Source organism: Sitophilus oryzae, unplaced genomic scaffold (assembly GCF_002938485.1).
Source record: "Sitophilus oryzae breed Bouriz unplaced genomic scaffold, Soryzae_2.0 scaffold_1717_pilon_pilon, whole genome shotgun sequence".
Taxonomy (NCBI): domain Eukaryota; kingdom Metazoa; phylum Arthropoda; class Insecta; order Coleoptera; family Curculionidae; genus Sitophilus; species Sitophilus oryzae.
This window is the reverse complement of record NW_022146410.1, coordinates 209,484-235,384: the sequence shown is the minus strand read 5'-3', so window position 1 is coordinate 235,384 and position 25,901 is coordinate 209,484. Positions and strand designations below refer to the sequence as shown.

At 31.1% G+C, this 25,901-nt stretch overlaps 1 protein-coding gene and 1 long non-coding RNA gene across 4 annotated transcripts; one reads left to right on the top strand and one right to left on the bottom strand.

Moving 5' to 3' along the window:
* Window positions 1-233: 233 nt before the first annotated feature.
* On the bottom strand, window positions 234-25,660 carry LOC115881364 (cyclic GMP-AMP synthase-like). Of its 3 annotated transcripts, none has more exons than XM_030898814.1 (10): window positions 25,603-25,660; window positions 24,664-24,775; window positions 20,309-20,407; window positions 15,859-16,004; window positions 15,646-15,796; window positions 15,431-15,568; window positions 12,751-12,879; window positions 9,003-9,119; window positions 8,753-8,939; window positions 234-587 (listed from the first exon to the last, which is right to left on the bottom strand). In XM_030898814.1, the coding sequence occupies exons 1-10, from the start codon at window positions 25,653-25,655 to the stop codon at window positions 421-423; spliced, it is 1,299 nt and encodes a 432-aa protein (XP_030754674.1). In that variant the 5' UTR covers window positions 25,656-25,660; the 3' UTR covers window positions 234-420. The 3 variants fall into 3 exon arrangements, with proteins under 3 accessions (XP_030754674.1, XP_030754676.1, XP_030754675.1); XM_030898816.1 differs by having other exon boundaries at window positions 24,664-24,792; window positions 25,603-25,655; XM_030898815.1 differs by lacking the exon at window positions 25,603-25,660 and adding an exon at window positions 25,272-25,291.
* LOC115881365 lies at window positions 4,021-4,679 on the top strand. Its single transcript, XR_004050033.1, has 3 exons — window positions 4,021-4,190; window positions 4,247-4,347; window positions 4,400-4,679. It is a non-coding gene; the product is annotated as an uncharacterized LOC115881365 (long non-coding RNA).
* Window positions 25,661-25,901: the final 241 nt, after the last annotated feature.

Here is a 25,901-nt window from a genome sequence, read left to right as displayed (position 1 = left end):
AAAAAAGTTGCCTGACAAAAATGTATTTTCAAAGAATTATTTTTGTGTAGGAACTTTATGTTTTCATTTAAAATATTAATTTGATGACATGTAAAGTGTGTCAGATATAAATTATCATTGATTCTAATTTCAAAGGCTACTGTGACGCCGTTTTTTGTCGATCCTATGGTATTTGCTTAATCAATACTTAAATGGTAAAATCGGAGAGTAGATAATCACATTTTTTTTTGTACTTTATGTCTATCAGTCTAATAGAATGTGATCACAAAGAAATAAAATTGAGGTAGACATACATCTGCATCTACGTGATAGTTTTACAAGCAAGGATTATAAAAGATATAAAATATTATTATAATGTATTGTGTCTACCTCAATTTTTTTTCTTTTTGATCACTTGATAATAATATAAAATAGAATAACTTAGCGGCAGTGCTTGTTCGCTAGTGTTAAACGGCTCAGGAATATTTCAGAGAAGCTATCAAAAGCAACAAGATAAATGTCATTGTTGCCATTTGGAATACCATTCTGCAATTGTCTTCTGTTCCAGAGATTTATAAACTTCCTGTATTCCTTTGAGTCTTTCTTCACTGAAATTGAATAAAAATTTATGTAAGTTCCATAGTTCCAATATACACCAAGTTTATAAAAATTGAACATAAACTATTTTTTTTTCTCCTACTTACTATTTATACAGGATGAGTCTTAAATAAGTGCAAATATTTTCAGGGTTGGTAGACCTCAATAAACAAACATATTTTCTCTTTACCGTTTTTCAAATAAGTCCAAAATAACCCAGATATATCTATCTTACTTTGAAAATTTACAAAAAAAATGATTTTTTTCTAAAATTTTGAGAACCTCTGGATCTTTTCTGGATTTTCTTTCTTGTAAATTTAATCTACTACCTATTTTGCCATATTATGCAACTGCAAATACCCAAATTATGTTTCTAACCTAAACACTAAAAAAATTTCCAAAAAATTCCAAATTTTCAATTTTTTTTGCGAAAAAAAGCTCATATTCGTGTTTCTGGGGTTGAAATATACTACCCCTAAAAATATTTGCACTTATCTAAGACCGACCCTGCATATTATATGATTGAAATGTTTAATACTACTTATGGCAGTTTCAGTTAATTTGACGGGGGTTGTCAAAGTGCATGTGCTCATTGCTGATTGGCACATAGCGTTTTTCGAGAGTAGTATTTGGTTAAATGCGATTAGTCTCCAGCCAGCGGAGTGATGGTAATTACTAGAGATACCACGAATAGTGATTTTGACCGAATACCGAATATTTTGTGTAGGGAGTGTGATGTTCTTCATCCTCCCTATCTGAAAACAATTCTTTTGAACAATTAACTTTGCCCCTTTCCTTTAAAATCTCCCCATTCCATAAAATAGTCCTCCCAAATACCCATAAATGATTTCTTTTCTCTTTCTCCCCAATACCAGCAGAAATAATAGCTGACCATATTTCGGCAGTTATATTTGGGACTGAGGAATGAAAGACAGGGATACCAAGGTATGACACTATATATTAAAGATAAAGAAGGACAAATAATATCAACTGAGGAAGATGTTTTGAATAGATGGAAAGAATATTTTGAAGAACTATTAAATGAAAGCGAAGATACTCGAGACAAGTAGGAGGAGGATGAGATAAATATAGAGCATCAGAATAAAGAGGTACTCCCACCGAATTATGAAAGTGTACAAAGAATTATCCAGAACTTAAAGAATGACAAAAGTCCCGGAAATGATCACATGCCGGCTGAGGTATTTAAGTATGGAGGGTCCAAGTTGATAGAACACATCCAGGAACTACTGAAAGACGTATGGGAGAAAGAAGAAATACCGAAAAAATGGAAAGAAGCAATAATCTGCCCTATACATAAGAACCCAGATAGCACAAAAGGAACATTTACATTCAAAGAATATTCCTCCTAAGTTCTTATAAGTATATTCTTTTTTTTAATAAGTATGGCATATGAATAGTACATTCTACTATGAATGTGATTTAAAGGTATATTATCAGCATGACCGTAGAATGTCTTCTTAAATTATGGTTTACAATAAATTATAAGTATCTGCTATTCACGTTCTAAACAAATTAATATCTGAATAAAAATAAAGGAGAATAAAAATGATTTCGAAATGAAAAAATAATTACAATACATTATATTTGTATATTTTCTTACTATTAAATTTTTGTGTATTAAATAATTAGGGATTTTATATATTAGTGCATATAAATGCACTGTAAACAAATATTCAAGCAAAAATACAGTGTTTCTTATTCTAACAAATAAATAAACTTGTAAAACTGTATAAATAAAAACGATCTTCCATTATGAAATAAAAAGATCGATTATACCAAAAGATAGTTTGATAAAACTCGATAGATTTTAATCGATTTTTTGCTCCGAATCGAAATCGAATCGTGCATCCATAACATAACCTAACAAAAAAACAAAAAGTCAACTATAAACATAGACCAGGCCCTGCGCACTCTCCGCGAAACGTCAAACCACGAAATTAGTACGACTTCAAGACACCGTGCGCTAGTGTCGCCCGGCGGGAGAAAGCGACAGCCAATAAGAATTTTTCTGTTTTATGATTGGTACTGCTCAAAAGACGGGCGACCGGCTAAATTTTAAAATTCTTGAGTCTATCCCCGTCGTCCTTTGGGCTTGTTCCTGGTTCGATCTAAATTTTTGTAATTGTTACGAAGTGTTATTGTGTTGACTTTTTAAAAATGGTGTTATATTGCTGTGTGTTGGGCTGTAAATCCTCTAGTAGATCGTCGATTTTACATAGTATGCCAATGGATAAAGAGGTAAGTGAACTTATGTTATTGACCCGTTTAAAAATTCGTATATGTAGTATATTTTTAGGGTTATGCAAGTCGAGGAGATCCTCTAAAAAAACTTGCATTTGAAGTATTTTAAAAAAATAAAGTAAAACATAAAAGCCTTAAATAAAATTAAACAAGTCCCTTTATAGAGTTTAATGTTTTTATTGCTTTTGTTGATAAATATTGTTTATATTATAATGTAAAATGTCTGTATAATGTGTATGTATATAACGTAAGGTACTAATCTATATAACGAATTATTTTTTATTCAAATGTTGAATGGATAATATTATAGTATTATTTGATGATTTTTAATAAAATTTTTGTGTTTCATATTGGTTTTTGTTGTTCCGTATCAGTCTTATTAGAAATATTATATACATATTGCTTTTTTCTAAACGTGAAAGAATTAATACCGTTTTTTTTTAGTTTTCTGTAAAATAAAGTTATATTTTACAGAAAACTAAAAAAAAACAGTATTAATTCTTTCACGTTTGGTAAAAAAGCAATAATCCAATTCAATTTTAAATTCCCAGTACCTGGCGGGAAAAATGAAGATTTAGTACGTCTTCAAGTCACCGAGCGCTGTAAAACGCGTTCTCGATAAATGACGAGAGTTGCCAATCTATATGTTTTTGGTCTGTGACATAGACTATAAACGTAAACGTGCTTCATCCAAACCATATCCAAACCAATCCAAACTATTTTAATAATTAAAACACTGAGATAACGTAAAGGTAAGTGATGCAAATAATTGTTTTAAGGATAGAATCGGTAAAATAGTTCTTGTTATGTTTGTGTTTTCAGTATCTATTTTAAGGGGAGTCAATTTAATGTTCTAAAACCATGAGACCTCGAAAAAAATAGGTTATACTAAAAAATATTTTAAAATTCAACCAAAGAAAAGGAGCCAAAATCTTATTAAGTCAATGTTACCCAAATATGACTTCAATATTGTACATTAAACTGGATTCAGACCAAAGTGATTCTTTATTATCCTCCGTACATCATCAAAGTAGTAGTATCTCTGGTAGTATCATTGAAGATTTCTGTTCTAATAAGTGTAGTTCCAGTGCTGAAATTTCCTACAATATAGTATTTATGTAGGCTCTTCTATAATCATTTATTGTGTAATTTTTTATTTTTTAAGAGAAAGTTATTTTTTAGAATTATTAGGTTCGAGAATTATCTAGACTTGGTGGTTCAGGAGTAGCACAAAGTACAAGGAAAGTGCTGTATAAGGTTCTTGGCAATGAAATTGCACAAAAATATTCTTGGGATGGGGCCAAACAGAAGAGAAGTTTGAAATCATTGTTAGTGGCCAAAAGCAATTTTAGGTATCTGAACTTAAAGATATTTGGTGTTGCAAAGACTGTAATAACATCTATTTTAGACTCCATGAAAGGTCAATTTCAAGAGTCAAAAGAAACCGAAATTATCAATACAATTAAAATATGGCTTGTAAAAACAAAAGAAAGATTAAAAAATACAAAGGTAAGTTGTGCAAATTTATTTGAACAGTATAATTCTGCTGATATTATTTCAGAAGGGTAGACAAGAGAATATAGAAACATAGACATAGAAGATAATATCAATGTATATTGTTATATTAAAATATTTTTAATTAATAAACATATATTACTCAAGTTCGTCTTTATCCTTACCTATTATTTTTAACCGTTCTATTTATTAGTTAATTTTTGATTATTACACACCAAATTATTTAATTTCAGCAAATTGTTTGTAGTGTGTCCCAGATATGAATGTACTGTATAGGTATCCTATAGATTTTAAGAGATAAAAAAATTGCTAAATATGAAAAAAAATGTATCTATCTATAGTTTATAGGATATTGGTACAGTGCATCCTTATACAGGACACCCTGTAGATTGACACCCACACAGAGTTGAGGGTTGGAAACTTTGGTGTTACAACAGCAAAATAAAACGCTAATTCACCACAATATACCAAAACACTTTATTTTTGAACTGGACGCTTATTTGGTTAATCATGTTAGCGTCATCAGCAGATGATTAAAACTTAAATTTTGACCATCTGCTGATGATGCTAACATGGTTAGCAAAACAAGTGTCCTGTGCAAAAGTAAAGTGTTTTGGTGTATTGTGGTAAATTAGTGTTTTATTTTGCCTCTGTAGATAATAAAAAAATATGAAAAACATATGAAAAGCATAAATATAGAATATTAAAAACATGAATATCATATAATTGGAATATTACTTTTAATTACATTCTTTTACGAACATATAATTCACGTTCATACAATATATCTTGGAATGTGAAACGCACTTCTATATCACTTGAATAGGGTGGAACGTAATCTCTGCTATTCATGTGCCATATATGTTCCCAATGAAAAAAAGGAATGTGAATAGAACATTGTTGTTCTCCAAAGTCACTTGCTTCGCATATGAAAAGAACGTAAATGTGCTATCTGGGAAGAGAGATAAAAGCGAGTGTCAAAACTACAGAGGTATAGCTCTCCTAAATGTAGCGTATAAAGTACTGGCAACATATATAAAAGAAATGTTAGTGGAGGCGGTTGATGAAAAAATTGGGGAGTACCAATGTGGATTTAGGAAAGGAAGAAGTACCGTTGACCAAATATTTACCATTAGAGAAATACAAGCGGAGAGTTATGAACACGGAAAACAGACAATGCTCCTATTTATCGACTTTCAGCAGGCATATGACAAAGTTAAAAGGACGGAGGTGTTTAGAGCATTAACAGAATTAGGGGTTAGCAAGAAACTGACCAAGATGATAAAATTGACACTCCAAGAGACAGTAAATGAAGTCAAAGTAAACAAGAAAACAAAGGAAAAATTTATAATCAGGGACGGATTAAGACAGGGGGATCCACTATCTCCAGTACTGTTTAGTGTAGTATTAGAAAAAATTATAAAAGACGCGGGAAACAACAGAGAGGGCCTTCTGTATACAAAAAGACACCAATGCTTAGCCTTTGCCGATGATTTGGTGGAGAGATCGGAAAGAGCTGATATCGGTGACCAAAAGACTAGAATACCAAGCGCAAAAAGTAAGCTTAGTGTTTAATGAGAAGAAAACGAAATTTATGGAGTGGTCAGATAGGGATTTTGAGAAGGGAAGATGTCTACAATTGAATTCTGAGAGAGGTAAACGATACAAGTTTGAGAAAGTAGATACATTCACAGATCTGGGAGCAGTATTTCTAAGGAATCCAAATGTAACTCAAGAAATTATGGCAAGAATAATGGCAGGAAATAGATGTGTCAGCGCATTACAGAAAATTATTAAGAGTAAGAACATTTCTAGAAGTTTAAAAATCAGAATATACCAAACAATGATAAGACCAATAGTGCTGTATGCATGTGAAACGTGGACGTTCAATGCAACAGAAAGTTCGAGGCTAGTGATTTGGGAAAGAAAAATACTGAGGAAGATTTTTGGAGGAAAGAAGATAGACAACATATGGACCAGAAGAACAAATGAAGAAGTAAAGCAACTATATCGGGCACCGAGTATAACGGGAGTAGCAAGAGCACAAAGACTCAGATTGCTGGGACACATTGAACGAATGGCTTAGTTAGAAAGAATTCCTAGTATGATAATGAAACGTCAAATAGGTGGAAAGAGAAGGTTCTCGTGTTCACCATGACTTTTCACGTAGACCGAGAATCAGATGGAAAAAGGATGTAGAAGAGGACTTGAGAAGGATAAGAGTGGATGGGTGGAGAATAAAGGCGAAAGACAGAAACAAATGGAGAAAGATAACCAATCAAGCCATGAGCCTTTTAGGCTTTTAGAGCTATTTTTATGTATATACTTCGGCAGATTCCTCTTGTAGTATGTTTTTTTACCATCCTTCCAAATGTTCTTATGCCGTCGTAAACAAACACAGAGTTAATAGTAAAGCTAATTTTTTTTTCGATTCCGTTGGCGTCGCGTCACCGTCGGTTTGCAATGAATTTCTGATAGTTAATTGCGATTAGTGATGAGTAAATATAAGACCAAGACCAAGATTCCCGTGGTCTTGCAGTCTAATAAATAGTGGTGGTCTTGGGCTTGCACGGTCGAATCTTGGTCTTGGTCTACACTTTTTAAATAGACTAGAGGCACTTTCTAGAATATTTGTCTGATAAAAACTTTTATTGCGATAAGCTCAGTAGCCAAGTTGTTCAAAGAACGCCTAGAGAAGCGGAATAAATTAGGCCAAGAAAATAAAGTGCTCCGATTTTGTGTGCCAGCTCACAAAGAGCTGGAGGGCAATACAAAAGCAAAGATCTAGCTACAAAAGGAGTGAACACTCGAATAACTGGACCAGAACCGTTCTGATTTCCAAGTGGAAACCAAGTTAAAGCGGAACTCAAGAACCTGGAACACTCCATCCGTAACCTAGAATGGGAATCCTCCAAAACTCTAAGACATTCGAATACATTTCTCAGAACTTACGACCGAGAAAAATAAAAAAAAATCCTTGATTTAAGCTAGAATAATCTTCGTATTGTCACGGGGTTTTTAACAGGACACTATCTCCTTAACGAATACCTCAGTAGATTGAAGCTGAGAAACAAGGCGAGCGCAAATTCTGGGGGAAAATGGGGAAACTCCAGAACACCTCATCACTGAGAGCGCCAAGACGACAACCGTTCGTGTCATAAACTTTGGTACGGCTGATGTCGCTGATGGAGAGCTAGCCTCCATAATTCAAAAAAGAGGGACACATAATAGATCTGTAGTGTCGCGGTAACAGACACCTTCAGTGTGTGTCAAGGAGTCCGCCAGGGCTGTATACTGTCACCAATATACTGTCACCAATACTTTTTAATATATACGTCGAAAAAATATTTCAAATGGCCCTGGAAGGAGAAAGTGGAGGAATTAAGATTAACGGAGTTCCAATTAACAATATAAGATATGCAGATGATACGGCAATACTAGCACCAACTATAGAGGATCTCCAGCAAATAATAAATAAGATAGGGGACATGGGAAATCGTTTCGGTCTTAAAATCAACGCTGCCAAGACCAAACTTATATATACGGCGCAGAAACCTGGTTACTCAAGGCTAGAACCCTGAACCGCATCGAGGCTTTCGAAATGTGGACTCTCCGGAGACTCTTACGTGTGCCATGGACCGCACATGCCACCAACGAAGAAGCTTTAAGAACTGCAGGCTATGAACGAGAAATGCTTAATATAGTTAAAGAAAGGAAAGTCTCATACCTCGGTCATATCCTTAGAGGAGACAAATATTACATTCCTAAGCTGATTCTACAAGGAAAAATAGAGAGACGGCGAGGCCCAGGAAGAAAACAACATTCCTGGCTAAGAAACATACGGGATTGGTGTAACATCAGCGACGCAGCCACCATATTTCGAAGAGCCGAAAACGGCACTCTACACATTGTATGAAGAGTGCAGACAATCGCCAACGTACGGCTAAGGTCAAGGCACAGGAAGAAGAAGAAGAAGTGTCGCGGTGATTAACCTCGCTTCGAAACATTCTACATTCTACATCATATTTATTTATTTGAATGGTTCAAACACATGAGGACCTAATCTAATACTGATTCTAATGATAACTCTTCTCCATCTCTTAAGAGATGAAGTATCACTAATTATATAGGATGAAATCGCCTTAGAAAAGTTGCAACATCAAGTTACGGTAAAAAGTGCAATTAAATCAAATTTAATTTTTGTAAATAGTACGCAATATTTGATAGAATACCGAATATAAATAAAAGTAACCGAATAGGCCGAATACCGATAAGTACTCGAATATTCGTGACATCTCTAGTAACTACTCACATGATTTGTATAAAAAAAAACTTATTATTTATCTATTATAGAAACTCTTTTTGTTACTTAATTTTTATAGAATAAATTAATACGTACAGATAAGTTCAGCAATGACAATGGGATTGTCTTCATATTCTTGAATAACTTTACAATATATCTTGAGAATTTCATTCAAATGATTCTGAACAGTTTTCTTCTTCAAATAACCCAACAAATTCACCTTGGTGTTCCAGTAATACCAGATATGGCCATCCTGAAGTGCATCTATATACTTTTCCAGAAGCTGAAAGATGATATATTGTTATTCACTAATCTGTTTAAACTTAACTTATTTTTTTGCACATACGAGCATGAATGATTCTCCTAAAGACATTTCACTCCACTCAACATTGTCGGCTTCTTCCATTATTAAAGTTTTCAAAGCGTAGCTGGATATTTGATGAGTGCGATTGCTTTTCATTTTCTAAAAAAAATGATCTTTAAATAATACATTTTGGAACTAGCAATATCAAGTTTATTAGGAGAATATTATTTTGAATCTAGACTCTATAATATAATATATATTTGACATCAAGGTAGCTTTACTGTAAAAAATGTCAAGTTGCCGCATTCTTATTTCCTGACATTGTCATTCGTTTTTTCACTTTAGTTTTGAATTACTAGTTTTTGGTTTAAATAAATAGTGTTGTGATACTTTAAGCTTAAAAATGTTTACTAGCAGACCTTGCAGTCGAACATTGTTCTTTTTAGAACTTCTTTTAGTGCGAAGTGTACAAGATAGCTTAATAGCCGTAAAAAACTAATTGCACCTTTATTGGAATATTTTGAACATAAAAGCGGTAGTAATGGCCCTTTATATCCCTTAAGTGTTGTTAAGAAGGTGAATATGTTGATGTAAACGATATCTGTTTATATATTTATAATTAATTTATTTTTGTTTTCTAAAATATTTTGATTAAAAGAATATATATATAAAAGTGGGCAACACTGTGCCGGTCAAGCTTAATCACGTGACTAAAAGTTTATTTGGTATGAACTGTATGTATACAGGGTGCTACAAATTCGTGGTACGAGCAATGGTATCTCGAAAATCGCAATAGATACGAAGATGGTTAAATTGGGGCAAAGTTGCCACCTCGGAATGTTCGCCAACATTCTATCAAAAAATCTCAAAAATTGAGAGTTTTTGAAAAAAAAACGTATTTTTTGAAAATAAATTTTATTTTTTCCTGTCGTTGCTTTTTAGAAATTCGAAAAACTAGCTGCATATTTTCATAGCCATTTTATCAGGGCTATCTGATAGTATTTTTAGATTTTCAAATTAGCTGATAATTTGTGAGATACAGAGGCCAAATTATTTTTTCTAAATATGGAACTGCATTTTTTATTTCAGGTTTTGAAAGAATTTAATCTTCTGAGCACTGCCACACTTTATATTTTTTGTTTATTTTTGGTACTTTAACAACAACAAACAAATATTTAATTTGGTATTATTTAAAATAATTTCAAGTCCGACACAGGTTTTTTAAATTATTTAACCTGATTATATTTATCGCAACAATATTGGTGAGCGCTAATTAACATTAAATAAGGAAAATCGAGCCAATTAAAAGATCCAAATAAATAATATCCAGGTCAGCAATTTAATGATATAATTTTTATCTTTTTAGCCGACCATACATATTAATAGGTATGTTTGGTAGATCGGCAAAAAAAAGTTTTTTTTTAATTTCACTCAAAGTGAGTTATTTGGGTTATAAATGACCTAAATACCAAATATTTTCATGGTGTCTGTCTGTCTGTCTATCTGTCTGTCCGTCTGTCCGTCTGTCTGTAACACGATGACTCAAAAACCGCTAAACCGATTTTAACCAAATTTGGCACAAAAATACTGTGGCACCCGAGAATCTGGCTGGAGAAATTAGTTTTTGGTAGGGGTGGGGTAAGGGGGTATGGGAGGGGGTTAAAAATTTTAAAAAATCGTAACTCCAAAATTACAGTAGCTAGCGAAACGCGATTTTCAATTTAAGATTAGGAATAATATTTGCAACAAAATTTGTAATAACATCAAAATCAGTCAAAGTCGCAGTTTAAGTTAAAAAAAAAATTGGAAAAATTCCTTTACTTTGAAACTAAAAGAACTACCTATCAAATTTTGAATAACATATTTTAGTATGGGCGGCTATACGTGCCTCCCGGCGCCAATTTTTTTTTTATTATGGATTTGAAATCTCAATGTATGCAGTATGTATATAATATTAATCGTAATTATTATAAATAAATAAACTTCTACAAACTAGTTTCTCATGTTCTACATGTTCAAAAGTTTTACAACCCTCCCTATTGCAACAATTATTTTTTGTTCAATTTTATGTATACCGGGTGTATCTCAAAAGTTGCTCACCCCTATAACTTTTTATTTTTTAGATAAAAAATCGAAATTTGGTATATTAATATATGACATAAATTAGGATTGATTGACTATTCAATTGTTTTCTGTCACTTCCTGTTTTACCGGAAATGACTACAACTTTTGATTTTTTGTTGGTGCCCTCGGTGTTTTGTTGCTTTATTGGATAGAAATTGACACTCTGAATAGAGTGACATATCATATGTCAACTTTCAACATTTTCGAATATGGTTGATTTGAAATTGCAACGTGCGATTCATAAGTTATAGGGGTGAGCCACTTTTGAGATGCACCTATAGTCCTTTCAATAGATCTTCTACTTCCGAATGTGCATTTTGTACTCTTTGTTGTAAATGTTGACGTGTATTTATTTCACTTTTACAAATGACATCAAGTATAAGCAAAGCAACCATATAACCAAACCTAACCGAGTTTAAATATCTTTGAGTATAAGCCAATTCGAGAATTTTCTATGTACTTACTGCTATTTACCGTTAAGTACTTTATTTTAAAAAGAAAATACACTTGAATATATCCTATCAAAATAGTTCAGATTTGTATAAAAATTAGATGCTAAATCTTTTATTCAAATATGTTGATCTGTTAATTGTCTCTCTACTAAATACCGAACCACTGAAGTAGTAAATTCAAAAAATTAGTTTACTATTTTTATCTCTACTTATATCTTAATCGATCCATACAACTAACAAACAATGCTCAGTATATGCACATTTAACGCTAAATATTGCCATCAGCGATTGACAAATTTTAATAACAAACTGATAACTAATATTGCACTGATAGGACGTATGAGGCAATTAGATCTAAAAGCTATGCATTTTTAACCAATATGTTCAAATACGTTGACTATAATACCTAATAATAATTTTAGAAATTATATTATACAGGGAATTAAAAAGTTTTATCGATTTGTTGGAAACATCACTTTTGGATATCAAACATTAGTTCTAGAAATAGAATACTTCGAGAAATTAGAAAAAAATCAAAACCATTAAGGTTGATTCTCACTATACCTTCTATATCAGCTCCCTTCCGTTTCCCTTCCGTTTACATAAAATATTATATCATGTAAATGAATAGGACAATGCACACTATCCGTTCCGTTTCCCTTCCGTTCCATATCCTTTCCTTCCATACATTTTTTTGGCGGACGGACTGAAGCGTATCGGAAACAGCGTTGTCAAGTTCTTACATTTGTACCAGCTCTGTTAACATTTTGCTGATATTTATTTCTTAGTTCATCTCTTAATTAAATCTATTACCTTTTTCAAAAGATACAAATTTTTAAAATAAAACTTTCGTAATGATATAAATTGTACAATAAAAAGTATGGAACTGATACGGAACGGAAGCTTACGTATAGCTTCAATACAATAAAAAATACGGAAATGATATAGAATGGATATGGAATGGAAACGGAAGGTATAGTGAGGATCAACCTTTAGTCGGAATCAAGTATAGAGTGCATAACTTAATTAAATATAATGATTATTTTGTTGTATTTAATTAATTTATATGTTCAAATAATTAAAATGTTCAAAAATTAAATATTGCAAAAAAGCCTTATATCTGATTTGTATATTTTGGGTACTCTCGTTTTGTAGAGTATAATTTTTCTATTCATATTTTTTGTCTGAACTAAATACATACTACATCTACATACCTTGAGAAGTCTCAATGCTGGTTTCATTCTTTCTTTGTTTGCGATGATCTTTTTTTCCTGAGCCTGAAACGACGGCCTCCAGTAGTCGTACTGGTCCCTTGGTGACATTGGTACCACAGAAAACTGCTCCTGATATAAACAAAGTATTAATAATTCTTTCCGAAAATAATTCCTATAGAAGGTAACGATTTGAAAAGTTGCAATAGCGGATATCTCTTATTAAAATCGGCCAAGAGACCTTTTCCTAAGTGTTGCCAAATTCTGTAAACTTGCTCACTTTTAAACACCGATATCTCAAAAACTAATAGTACGATTTTAATATTTGTTATAATATTAATAACAATTAATAAAAATTAAAATAAAATAAATCAGTAAGCTTTGGAAAGATATGCCACACAATGTAGGTTCGTTATAAAAAAAGTTAGCGTGGCTACTAAGGAGTGAGTCAAAGGGTTCGTAATTTTGGTTGTGAACCCCACCAATGAAATGATCCGATACTTATGTTTTTTTTAATATATTCTTGATTGCTTCTTTTCAAATTGTCACTCTATAAACAAATGAATAACATTAGCAAAATAACATCAATTTACAACCAGTATTTCAAAAAACAAACACAAACTTACAACAAAACAAACATAAAATTTATAACAGTATAGTTAAAAGCATGGATAGTTATGGTAGTGGAGTATGGCCTGAAAGAAAAAAAAAAGTCACTCGAATGACTCGAAGCAATAGAAATGGATCTTTAAAGGCGCGCGACCGGGAAATCGAAACTGGATAGAGTAAGAAATGAGAGAATTCAGAACATCATGGGTGTTAAACATAGAATAACAGAAGACATCAACTCGTGTGGTATAAAATTAACCAACTCGTGTGGTATAAAGTATGGAAGAGAGCAGTATTCCAAAGAAACTACTTGATTGGACACCACAAGGTAAAAGAAAGAGAGGGAGACCTAGACGAAGTTGGAGAGAAGAAATAGATGGGGACATCAGAACCAGAGGAATAGACGAAAATCTCTGGACAGACAGAGACAAATGAAGATTGGAAATCAGAAGACGGCGGAGAACAATATGAACTGATTTTTATAGTATATATGTCGCACCCACTTAGTGTAATTGTCCGTTTCATGAAATGGATATCCACTTCGCGAACCTAACCTAACCAGTTCGCGAAGTGGATATCCATTTCATGAAACGGACAATTACATTAAGTGGGTGCGACATATTATATTTATTACGGTTAAAGTCCGATGTCCGGTTAATGTTTGGGTTTGGTTTTGTACCGGGTAATGTCGATATTAACCGAATATCGGACCTTAACCGTCACATATATATTTAAAAAAAAATGACTAACCGTGTCAGAATCATTAGCAAATCATTAAAGACGGCTGGAGAATGACAATCGATGATAATTTTGGCGAGGTCAAGCCCTAGACGTTAATGACGTGGCTTGGCCCGTGATCTTCTCTATTATCTAATGACGCTTTCCTTCACGCATTCATGTCAATTTTTATTAAAGGACGTCTTGAGATTGACTTAGCCAAAATTATTATCGATTTTCATTCCCCAGCTGTCTTTGACGCTGTTTTTTTCGATCAAATGGTACTTATGACATTTATTTTAAGGATGTATAGAAAACATTTTCAAGATTAACTATCTACTATTAGTAGAAGTAAAAACTCAAAAACAAATTTTCAAAAATTCTAACTCGAAAGTCAGACCCTTGATCATAGATATTATATACAGGGTGTCCCAGATTGAGCGTGCATTAGAAGTTTCTAGAGAACCACAATATCTAGATCGGAGATTTTTTGCACATCATTGTTTTACAAGGAGATCTATCGATTAAAAATATTTTCAATATGGCGGCACTTCCGGAAATACCGGAAGTTGATTACAATTTTCTTATTTTAAATGGCTGCCCCTATTTTTTATTACATACTTACATTCTCTATAAAATTCTATGAATATTGATGTTAAACATTAACCGTTTTTGAGAAAAAAATATTCAAAATTTTTGGACGAAAAAACTACCTGTCAAAAAAATTTGTATATATTGCATATATAATATTTATATATTTGTAAGCAGTTTTTTTCGTCCAAAAATTTTTAATATTTTTTTTTCTCAAAAACGGTTAATGTTAGGTATAGAGTGTTTGATATCAAAGTTCATAAAATTTTACAGAGAATATAAGTATGTAATAAAAAATGGGGGCACCTGTTTAAAATAAGAAAGTTGTCGTCAACTTCCGGTATTTCCGGAAGTGCCGCCATATTCGAAATACCGTATGATCGAATAAAAACGGCGTCAGCGATGGCTATGAAATGAAGATCGCTGTCATTTTATATGTAAATTTATATAGGAAATGCCATCGATCGTCATTTCCAAGCCAACTGGACGCCGTTTTTATTCGATCCTACGTTACTTTTAATCGATAGATCTCGTTGTAAAACAATGATGTGCAAAAAATCTCCGGTCTAGATATTGTGGTTCTCTAGAAATTTCTAATGCACGCTCAGCCTGGGACACCCTGTATACGAGTAGACAAGGGTCAGACACAGTCGAAAACTACACATCTCAGAATATACTACCATACTATGACACTACTCTTGGAATGATGTAAAGAAAGGAAAATAGTTATTTCACTAACAAGACTAATAATACTATCAGTACTTACTGTAGAAGAAGGGTTCTTCTTAAAACCACCTTTTGGCCAGTAGGATTGGTCAAATTGAAAAGCTGGAGCCAGATCAATGTGAAACTTGTATTTTTTGTTCTTGATGCATATCTTGACAGCAGGGGCGCACTCAGAGTACTGAAAACACACAATTTGTTTATTTTTTTTGTAATTCATTTGCAAGATTTATAAAAATAATAAGCGTAGATACTTACCAAAGAAACATGAGTTTTCCTACGACTATTATTCCGTTTTTGTTCAGCATTTACTTTAGATATCGCTTTCATTATTAGACTTTTGATCCAATTAAAAATCAGATTTGTTTGCATGTAGCCATTTCTTACGAAATTCTTATAAACAGGGGTACTGTAAAAATATGGTTTATCAGTATATACGTTTATAAAAATAAAGCATGTATTATTTCTTACCAGCAATTCTTTTTGATCTTAAAACACAGAAAGCCTGTAGTGTTGCTAGTCTTTAGTGTTATGCAACGGCACTTTTTGATTTTGCAAGTTTCGCATTCTGGTAATGAAAAAACAAAATCTATATCAAATTCGTCAGGTTTTTCTACCTAAAAAATAAAAAAAAACACATTTTGGTAATTACATCTATATTGTAACATATAATAGTTATTAATGGTATTAGTGTGTTATCTTATATATAAGCTGGGAAATACGCTGGGAAATGTTTAGCTAATTTTCTCAAGTGACTTATATGTTATAATACGCGAGTGCCATACAAAATTTTATCCAACAGCAGAACTGTTTCATGTCCAATCTCTAAAGAATAATTGATCATTAATTGATTTAAAAGGATCTACCAGTTCTACTTTTATTGTTGCGAATTAATAAATTTTCAGGGTGTCAAAAAGGGTGTTTTCAAATTTTCAAAAATCAACACGAAAGGTCATAATTGTCAAGAGTAAAATGTCATCACTTTTGACATTTCTAAATATCAGACCAATGCCGTCTCTAATAGAACAGCTTCGGAGCGAGATTTATGACGTCACGCTGGTTAGATACTACGGATTAATAAATATGTTATAGAATACATGGAAAACATAAAACTATTCCTCGTATTTTTGGTTTGTATTTTAAAAACAAAGTTTGTTTTTCAAATACAAACAAAAAATACGAGGAATAATTATGTTTTCCATGTATTCTACAATATATTTATTAATCCGTTGTATCTAACTAGCGTGACGTCATAAATCTCAATCAGAGGCTGTTCTATTAGAGACGGCATTGCGTCAGCATGGCCGCAAGTTGCTAACCTAATAAAATAAACACTAAAAAAGCCCGCGGGAACTGTCAAATTCAAAGTTATTCATTTCACAGACTATACATTCTTTATACGTTATTTTTTATTCCTAGAAGGATGATTTGAAGAAGAAATATTTTGTTCATATTATTGATTTCACTAAATAAACCCTAGTATAAATTTTTATACTTCTCGATGTTATCGTAATGCATTTTCGTACAGCAAACTTCCATTCTCTATTCTACTCCTTAAGGGCATATGGTATGAATTTCATAAATTTGCTTTGTCCAAATAATTACTTAACTCATGTCTTTTGAACGATCCTTTGTGCAAATTTTTCTGTGTATAATCCAGAGGTCACGAAGGTTTATATACATTTCAAAAATCTCTTCTAATTCTTTCTGTAGAATTTCATTCTTCTATAGACCCGATAGTAAGGAATTTTCATACAACAAATTGTTCGACATAATTTTACACTCTATATATAAGTGGATGAATTTCCTAAAATCGTTTTGCGTATCTAATTCACTAATCACTAATGCCATTTAAACGAACTTTTGTGCTAACATTTATGTATCTAAAGCTGGCGGAATGAATTGACCCCTAAAATATCTAAAAACTTGATATATAATCTAACTGACACACCACTGACAATGACAAATAATTTACTTCTGGAGGTATTGTGTGTAGGTGTTTTTCAGGTATGTTTTACTATTTAGTCGTTTTACACAAAGAAATAGCCATTAAACAATATAAAAATACTTCATAACAAATCTAGACATATATACCTTTCATTTAAAAAAAGAATCATCAAGATTGGTGAAGCGGTTTCGGCGGGATGGATCTAACAAAAAAACCCTTTGAGCTTTTATATATGTATGGATGGATTATTTTTAGTATTAATTTCAATTAATAATTGAATTAGTAATTGCTGAATAAAGCTTAATATTTTCTATAAAATGGTGTGGCTGTTGGATAAAGCAATTTATTTTACTTTTTATTAACGAACGATATTCATAAAATACAGAATCCTGAAACAGAGCCACTGACATCTACAAGCTACTATGTATAATAAATAACTTATGTATTTCTTTTTTATTTGCAGACCTAAGTTTATACTAAGTACTATTTTGAGGAAAGTATTTAAAAAAAGTGAAGCCCACGGCCACACAGAAAGCGTTTTTAGCGTATTGCGTTTTTTACGTCTCAAGCGCTTTTTGCGATTTTACCGTTTTAAGCGCTTTTTTCGATTTGTGTCCATTAAAAACACACAAAAGACGCGGCAGGTCCGCAGTTTCTATCAAGATGTCAATTAGTAACGAAAGCGTCGCAAGCTCGTGGATTCCCGGCCCGTCCAAGAATCAAACCTGTGAGAAAGAGATAGGCGAGATCGGTGCCGTTAGCGTTGAAGAGACGAAGATAAAAGATGCTGGGATTGAATTGTGGACGGGCCGGGACATATATTCGGGGACAAACACAATCTACTGCTAGTGCCAGTGGTGTGTGTAAAAATAATAATTATTATTTGCCATTTATTTTACGAATTTTAATTTATATGTGTATAGTTTTTTTATGTTGTAGTGTTGTGGTTAGTACTTGTTATAATTATAATATAATATAATAAATAATAAAATTATATAAGAGTTTCTTGCCTTGAACTGCTAATATAGAAATTGATTCCACGCTAAAAAAAAACATAGATACCTTCCGAGTGCGTGTTTCTAGTAAAAGAATAAATAATTCTTTATTATAATCGACCGTGTATTATTAATCCCATAACACAACAGTCTCATCTTAGAAAACGCTAAAGAGGCTACAGAAAACAAACTGATTTGTTTCCATTTGCGTTTTTTTGCGAGACACGCCGAACGCTACACGCTTTTGGTGTGGCCACACCTGTATAATCCTGTTATTTTGTTATAGTCGCTAAAGACGCTTCACGCTAAAAACGCAAAAAACACTTTCTCTGTGGCCGTGGGCTTAGTGAGTGATAGTGATTTCTTTTTAAATAGAACAGCCTGTATATTATTGCCATTTTAGGTTTCTTCCTTTATTTCTTCCTCATCACTTTTTCCTCATCGTTTTTTTTTCGATCATACGGTATTTATTTCAGAGTACCATTAAGTGTCAATAAACAAAACTATATTGATTATAAACTTCCTATTACTGTTTTGAAAATATTTTATTTATTGGTTATTGGGTCTTTAATAATTTTTGTGCGTAAGCACCTTCCTTTGATGTGTATCTTATATGTTTATTTTATTAGTATATTTTCAACTTTTAGGCCGAATATTTGCAGATTGACAAAAGTATATTGTTTATCAAAACGAAAGCAAGTGACATTTAAGGAAACCGATAACAAATTTATCTTATTAAATGTAAAAACAATTATTAAAGTAATTATGATTTTTTATTGATTTATCGATATTGTCGAATAATATTGGCGGGTTTTCACCTGACAATTTATTAGTTAAATTATGTTTCATCAATATCTTGTACAATTTATTTGGCAGTATAAAATCATGGATATAAATGACTTATAATGGATAAAATGATATTGATGTCAAATAAGTTCATGATCGTTTTGTCAAATTTATTTAAAATATTATATGTCTCTCTTTCAAATATACCTTACAATCGAAAAAAAAACGGCGTCAAAGACGGCTGCGCAATGGTAATCGATAGTAATTTTAGAGAGGTCAAGCCCTAGACGTCATTTACTAGGTCTGTACTTTTCTTTATTTTTAACGGCGCTTACTGCCAGTTTTAAGAAGGTTTTAATAATTTATTTTCATATTGAGTAAAAAAGATTTTTAATTGGTGTATAGTTTAATATTCGAGAAAAAATATTTTTTGGGAAATAGATTTATGTGCCTAGAAACTTATTAATATGAAAATATGGTTGAATGTCCCAAAAATCATAACACGTTTCTATGGTAATATCATATTTAGGTTTACATTCATTCTTTGAGAAATTTTGATTAACGTCATATTTTTTGCTGTTTTAATATACAGAGTGGTCCAAACACTATTCCGGAACCTTTAATAATAAGTAAAAAAGTTCGTATAAATGTTTGGTCTAAAATGTTTAGTTTTGGAGATACAGGGTGTAGAAGTTTCATTTTTATTTCGATTGTTTCCAAATAAACAATTTCTGAAGTAACGTCAATATTTGGATGAAAATTGGTATCTAGAGGTTTTTTGACATGAGAAATTTGATTTTGATGTCAATATGACTCCTCTTTGTAAGGGGCGCCACATACATATATTTTAACTGTTTTTTTACGTAAAAAGAAACAGGTACGATTAATTAAAAAAATATAAAGTTCCCGAATTTATCCTTTCAGTCAAATAACTATGTACTCAACATGTTTATTTTTTGTCAATAATGACATGTATTGACTATTTCCATTCTAAATATCTTCCGAAAGGCTGCTCGTAGCGATTTTTACCAAGAAGCATTTTTTAAGTAAAAAATCACGGAAATGTATATTTTTTCACTCGTTAGTTTTATACAAGTACCGACTAACGTTACTTTTTTTACATACGTTCTTTCGTCACACTATCAGTCTTTAAAATTAAAAATATAAATTAAAAAAAAAAATTAATTCTTACCTTTAATTTATCATAGAAGCTTCCTCCAAAATAATTGTCAATATACAATAACTTAAAGATTGGATCTTCTTTCATGTATTCCACCATTTTATTGAGAGTCTGCAATATATTTTTCAAAATTAATTAATTAATTGCATAAGTTGTATTTATCTACAATATAAGATAATACGAGATTCAGATTTAATATAGACGCTTGATAAATTTATTATAAAACAATAATATTAGACATTTTCTAATTACGAATTATCTATACGGCTATGATTCAACAAGATAAGATTTTTGGATTAATTTGTTTTTAGATTGTTCTAGAATCCAAAAAGAACAATGATAACCAAAATACTTTAAGACTATTCTATCAATTACTCTTAGCAAATTAGCGTAAGTGATTCCAATTCTCCGTAATATATAGATATATTTTCTTTTTGGAAAATTAAAAATTCTTAATTATAAATTTTTTAAATTCTCCTAAATAAATGAAATAAGTTGATGTTTTTTGAAATACTGTTTTTAGTTGATAGAGGTGGCCTAAAATAAGTTACCATTTACTGTTAAACTGTCAAGAAAGACTGACGTGATATGTAACAAAATTAACATTTCTTAAAAATGTAACAAATAAAAAAGTCTTCAATGTTTCTTCCTTATTTCAGTTAGAATTTAAAATAAGACAGAAGAATTTTGACCAACTAAATTATTAGTTTTAAAATATTAAATGCATATTGTCTGTGACAGTTATTTGTCCATTTTCATTCAAAAGTAGATTGAAATAATTTATTTTCCCCCTGTATAAACTAGGCCTAATTTCTTTTATAAAAATTAAACTATATATTTAAGCCGGTTCTACACGATGCGTTGGAACCTCCACATTGGAACCAACATTTGGCACAGTTTTCGACAATGTTATACAATACACATATTTGGCAAGTGTCTGAAGTCTGAAGTCTGAACCATGACCTTTGAAATGGCAATCGATGATAATTTCTGTAGAGACGATTTCTACATGTCAGTTATTGAAATGTAAATAAAAGAACAACAACAAACAAACAACGCTTTATTGTGCAAAAAGCCAAAACAGCTTCATCGACAAAGCACTCACAAAACAAACAAAAGCACAAAAAAAATATACAAACAACAAAAAATACACAATACAAATCATAGAGTTCAACAAAATTTAAGTCATTAAAATTACAAAAAGAACACACATGGACAATTGCAGAACAGTAAGCAATTGTAAAGAAATTTAGGTAGCATTTTATTAAATAACAAAGACACAACTAATGTCAAAAATAAGTCGGGTATATAAGGGTGGATTGCGATAAATGTGATGCCATGTACATAGGTCAAACAGGTAGAAATTTAGATATTAGGATTAAAAAATATATAAAATCTGTTAATAATCTCCAGCAAAGTTCCGCAATCCATTGTATATTAAATAGTCACTCAATAATTTTTTTTTTCAATAAAGTTACTACATCTATACTAATATATAAAATCCTTAAGTGACTGACATACTGATTAATCACGATCCTGCTCAAACTACTCAACGTAAGAAGTTCAATTTTGGCATACAGGTTGATTCTAGGGTGTAGAGGTTCGATAAGAAGGGATTTTTCGAAATTCCAGTTCCAAGAGGGTGAAACCACCCCTCAAATATTACAATATTTTTTATTTAAAAAACGGTCAAGTTCCCGAAAAACCGCTTAAACACGTATATTTTATTTTGTTTTTTTACATATTTTAAGATTTTTTAAAAATGTTTCGAAAAATCTGGTCATTGATTAATCACGATCCTGTTTAAAGCGCTTGACGTAAAAAGCTGATTTTTCGAAAACAGATTGACTTTAGGGTGTAGAGGTTCGATAAGAAGGGATTTTTCGAAACTCGAATTCTAAGGGGGTAAAACTATCCCTCAAATATCAATATATTTTTTATTTAAAAACCGTTGAGTTTTTCGGAAAAACTCTTAAACACGTATATTTTATTTTGTTGTTTTTCATATTTTAAGATTTTTTATAAATTTATACAGGGTGTTTCATAAAATATGACCACTGAGTAATCACGATTCTGCTTAAACTGCTTGACGTTTAAAGCTGATTTTTGGCAAACGGATTGACTGTAGGGTGTAGAGGTTCGATAAGGAGGGGTTTCTCGAATCTCAAATTCCAAGAGGGTGAAAACGCCCCTCAAATATTATAATATTTGTTATTTAAAATACGGTTAGTCTTTCGGGTAAACGCTTGGACAAGCATAATTTATTTGTTTTTTACATATTTTGAAATTTTTTAAAAAATCATACAGGGTGTTCCAAAAAGTTGGGTAATTTCTTAACCACGATTCTGCTTAAACTGCTTGACGTAAAAAGGTTATTTTTGGCAAATGGATTTTACGAAAGTCAAATTTCAACCAGATGAAACTACCCCTCAAATATTACGAAGTTATATAATAATATCGCCATATTGTTTTTTCTCATGCTGACATAAATGTGAGAAAATTTTATCCAGTTGTTATGTTAATAAGAAATTCTTGCTTTGCTTTATCATCACCATTACAAATGATTAATTCGACGCGAACGAAGTCGCTGGTACACGCTAGTAGATGAATAAAAGGCAGACGCTTAAATTACCTAGAACAGTTAGGAATATTAAAATCAACTAAAAACGACAATATGTAAACGATCAACAGGGATTTCTAAACTTATATAAAACTCCTTAAAATGTAGTCAGACGGTTAGTTTTGAAAAAATTCTTGAGAAAGGCCTAACAAGCGAAAACATAATACATACAGGATACAGGGTCGCTGTTATGTATGGAAACTGTCGATTATTAAGTAAAATATAGGAGGTACGGCAAAAAGTTAGATATAAAAGTTATAGGGTTTATAAATATCTATTAGCCGGTAATAAATTTAAATATACAGGGTCGGCCATAAAGTCGTGGCACATCAAAATTTCAATTTATTAAATGGAACCCCCTGTATATTATTGCACACTTCGGTTCTTCCTTCAATTCTAAGCAAAAATCGAAATACACATAATGTACCTCAAACCAACCTTTTCCGAGTTATTGACTTTTGAAAATATCACTTAAACAATTATTTAAGATTTAATTAATTTCGATATGTTCAGTTTCATTTAACGATGCCATTCTGCCGAAACTGTGATACTTCATAATATTTGACATTAGTTCTCAAGTTAGCATTTACAGATGTATAAAATGAGGGTACCTATATCAAGTCTGGAAATTACAAAATTTTCGTTCAATTTCATTTCTTCAATTTATGTACATTGTGTATTACGATTATTGCCTAAAATTGAAGGAAGAATTGAAATATGCAACAATATACAGGGGTTCCATTTAAAAAAAATAAGTTTGATGTGACACAACTTTATGACCGACCCTGTATACTTTAATTAACTAGTAGCTAATATGAATTTAAAAACCCATTACAACAGATCACAGTTTCGGCAGACTGGCATCATTAAATCAAACCAAACACATCGAAATTAATTAATTAAATTTTTCAAAAGTCAATAACTCGGAAACGGTTGGTTTGAAGAACATTGTGTGTATTTCGATTTTTACTTAGAATTGAAGGAATAATTGAAATATGTAATAATATACAGGGGGTTCTATTTAAAAAAATGAAACTTTGATGTGCCACGACTTTATGAACGACCCTGTATACTTAAATTTTTTACACGCTAATAGATATTTAAAAATCCCATATCTTTTGTATTTAACTTTTTGCGGTACCTCCTATATTTTACCTAATAATCGACCGTTTCCATACATAAAAGCGACCCTGTATATGTAGAGTTAAAGTTACTCTTTATTTACTTACTTACTTATACATCTAAAAGCGTGTTTTATTAAAATACTATCTTAATGCATTATCACAGACCAGGAGAACAGAATGGATATATAGGAATAATTAGACTAAATATTTTGTATAAATACAAATACAATCTTGAAAATTGTATAAAAATTGACTTTTTAATTATAACTTTCTAATCTTTTTTTATATTAAACTATAAAATTTCTCAATTAAAAATTTCAAACTTTTTTAAAGGCAAAATAATGAATGAATAAAGAAATAGGTACTTAATTTATAAATTTTGCAAATATTCTATTAGAATTAAACAGGAGCGCAGAATATTGACGTAGGAATGTTGTTAATAGAAATTAAATATAAAATAATAATAGAACAAATAATATAAATTAAAAAAAAATACTTAAATTTTCTATAAACTAGGGTAATCAAGCTCAATAATTATATTATTCAATCCATATTAAATAAAAATAAAAAAACTGAGAAAGTAGTTGCCACAATCAGTTTATATGTTTAAATTTATTACTTACGGTATGAAGCAATCTATTAGTCCCTTTGATATCTTCATTATCCAAAGACACAAAGTTTTTGTTGATTAATTGCAACACTTCGTCCATAACGTAATACATTTTCATATAATTCCTAAAAAAATAAGAAATCTACAAAAAAACTACATAATTATTGATCTCTTTATTTAATTTTATTAAAAAATATTTTTTTTCAAACGAAATGACTGTGAAATGAATGTGATCGACAATACAAAAAAAGTAATTTTATTTTAACGCCTACGCACTACGCATAAAAGTGAAGCACTTGACATAAAGAAACAAAAACTGACATAAAAATGAAATGTCAAATTCAACGAGTATAACCACAGTGTTTCGATATATAATTACTTACAAGCTAGTACTTTAAAAACGTTTGAATATTAAGTATTTATTATTTGCAATGGTTGAAATTTTGTTTCAAAAATTATTTGTGGCGTTTGAAAAAACTAGCATGCTTCGTATTATTTTTACCTCCTAATAATACAATACTTCTAAATTTGGTTTCATTTAATAAGTTATCTAACAGAATTATACAAATTATTATTTATTTGTAAAACAAGAACTACACTAAAAATAATATTTATGTATACCTTTTATGCCGGGTTCATTTTTTGTAAATAATTCTATTTTTTGCCACTAGAAGGGAGGAAAATCTACAAAATAAAAAAGTGATTTCTCTATGTTTCTTTTATGTTTATAAAAAATAACTCTTTTATGTTGTATATTTTCTCCTAATAGCGAAAAACTTCATGAAAAATTATATTGAATTTATTGTTATTTAATTAAAATATAAATAACAAACGTTCTGAATATTTATTAAAAGAAAATAAATAAATTTTTGAAATATAATGAAATAATATAATTAAAATATAAATAAATAAATTAAAACTTGAGTTAGTTAAAAAATATTTTATTACTTACCTTTTATTCCTATCTAAATTTTCACCACTGAGAGATAGATGTTGGTATCTCATAATCTCACTAAGCATATAATGCACAGAATATTGGCTTTTATACTAAAGCCTCAGTACTTCACCGACGGTATTTTCTAGAAAATATACCGTCTGTAATTTTTTCGCGCAATCCGAAATGGAAGCGCGGTAGAGTACAGAAGCTGTACGGTGTTGTCACAGATAAAATTCGCCGGTATAATGTAGTACCCAGAGATATGGCAAGATATGGCTAGTAGTACCGCTAGGCGTAGTTAATACCCGGCGCAT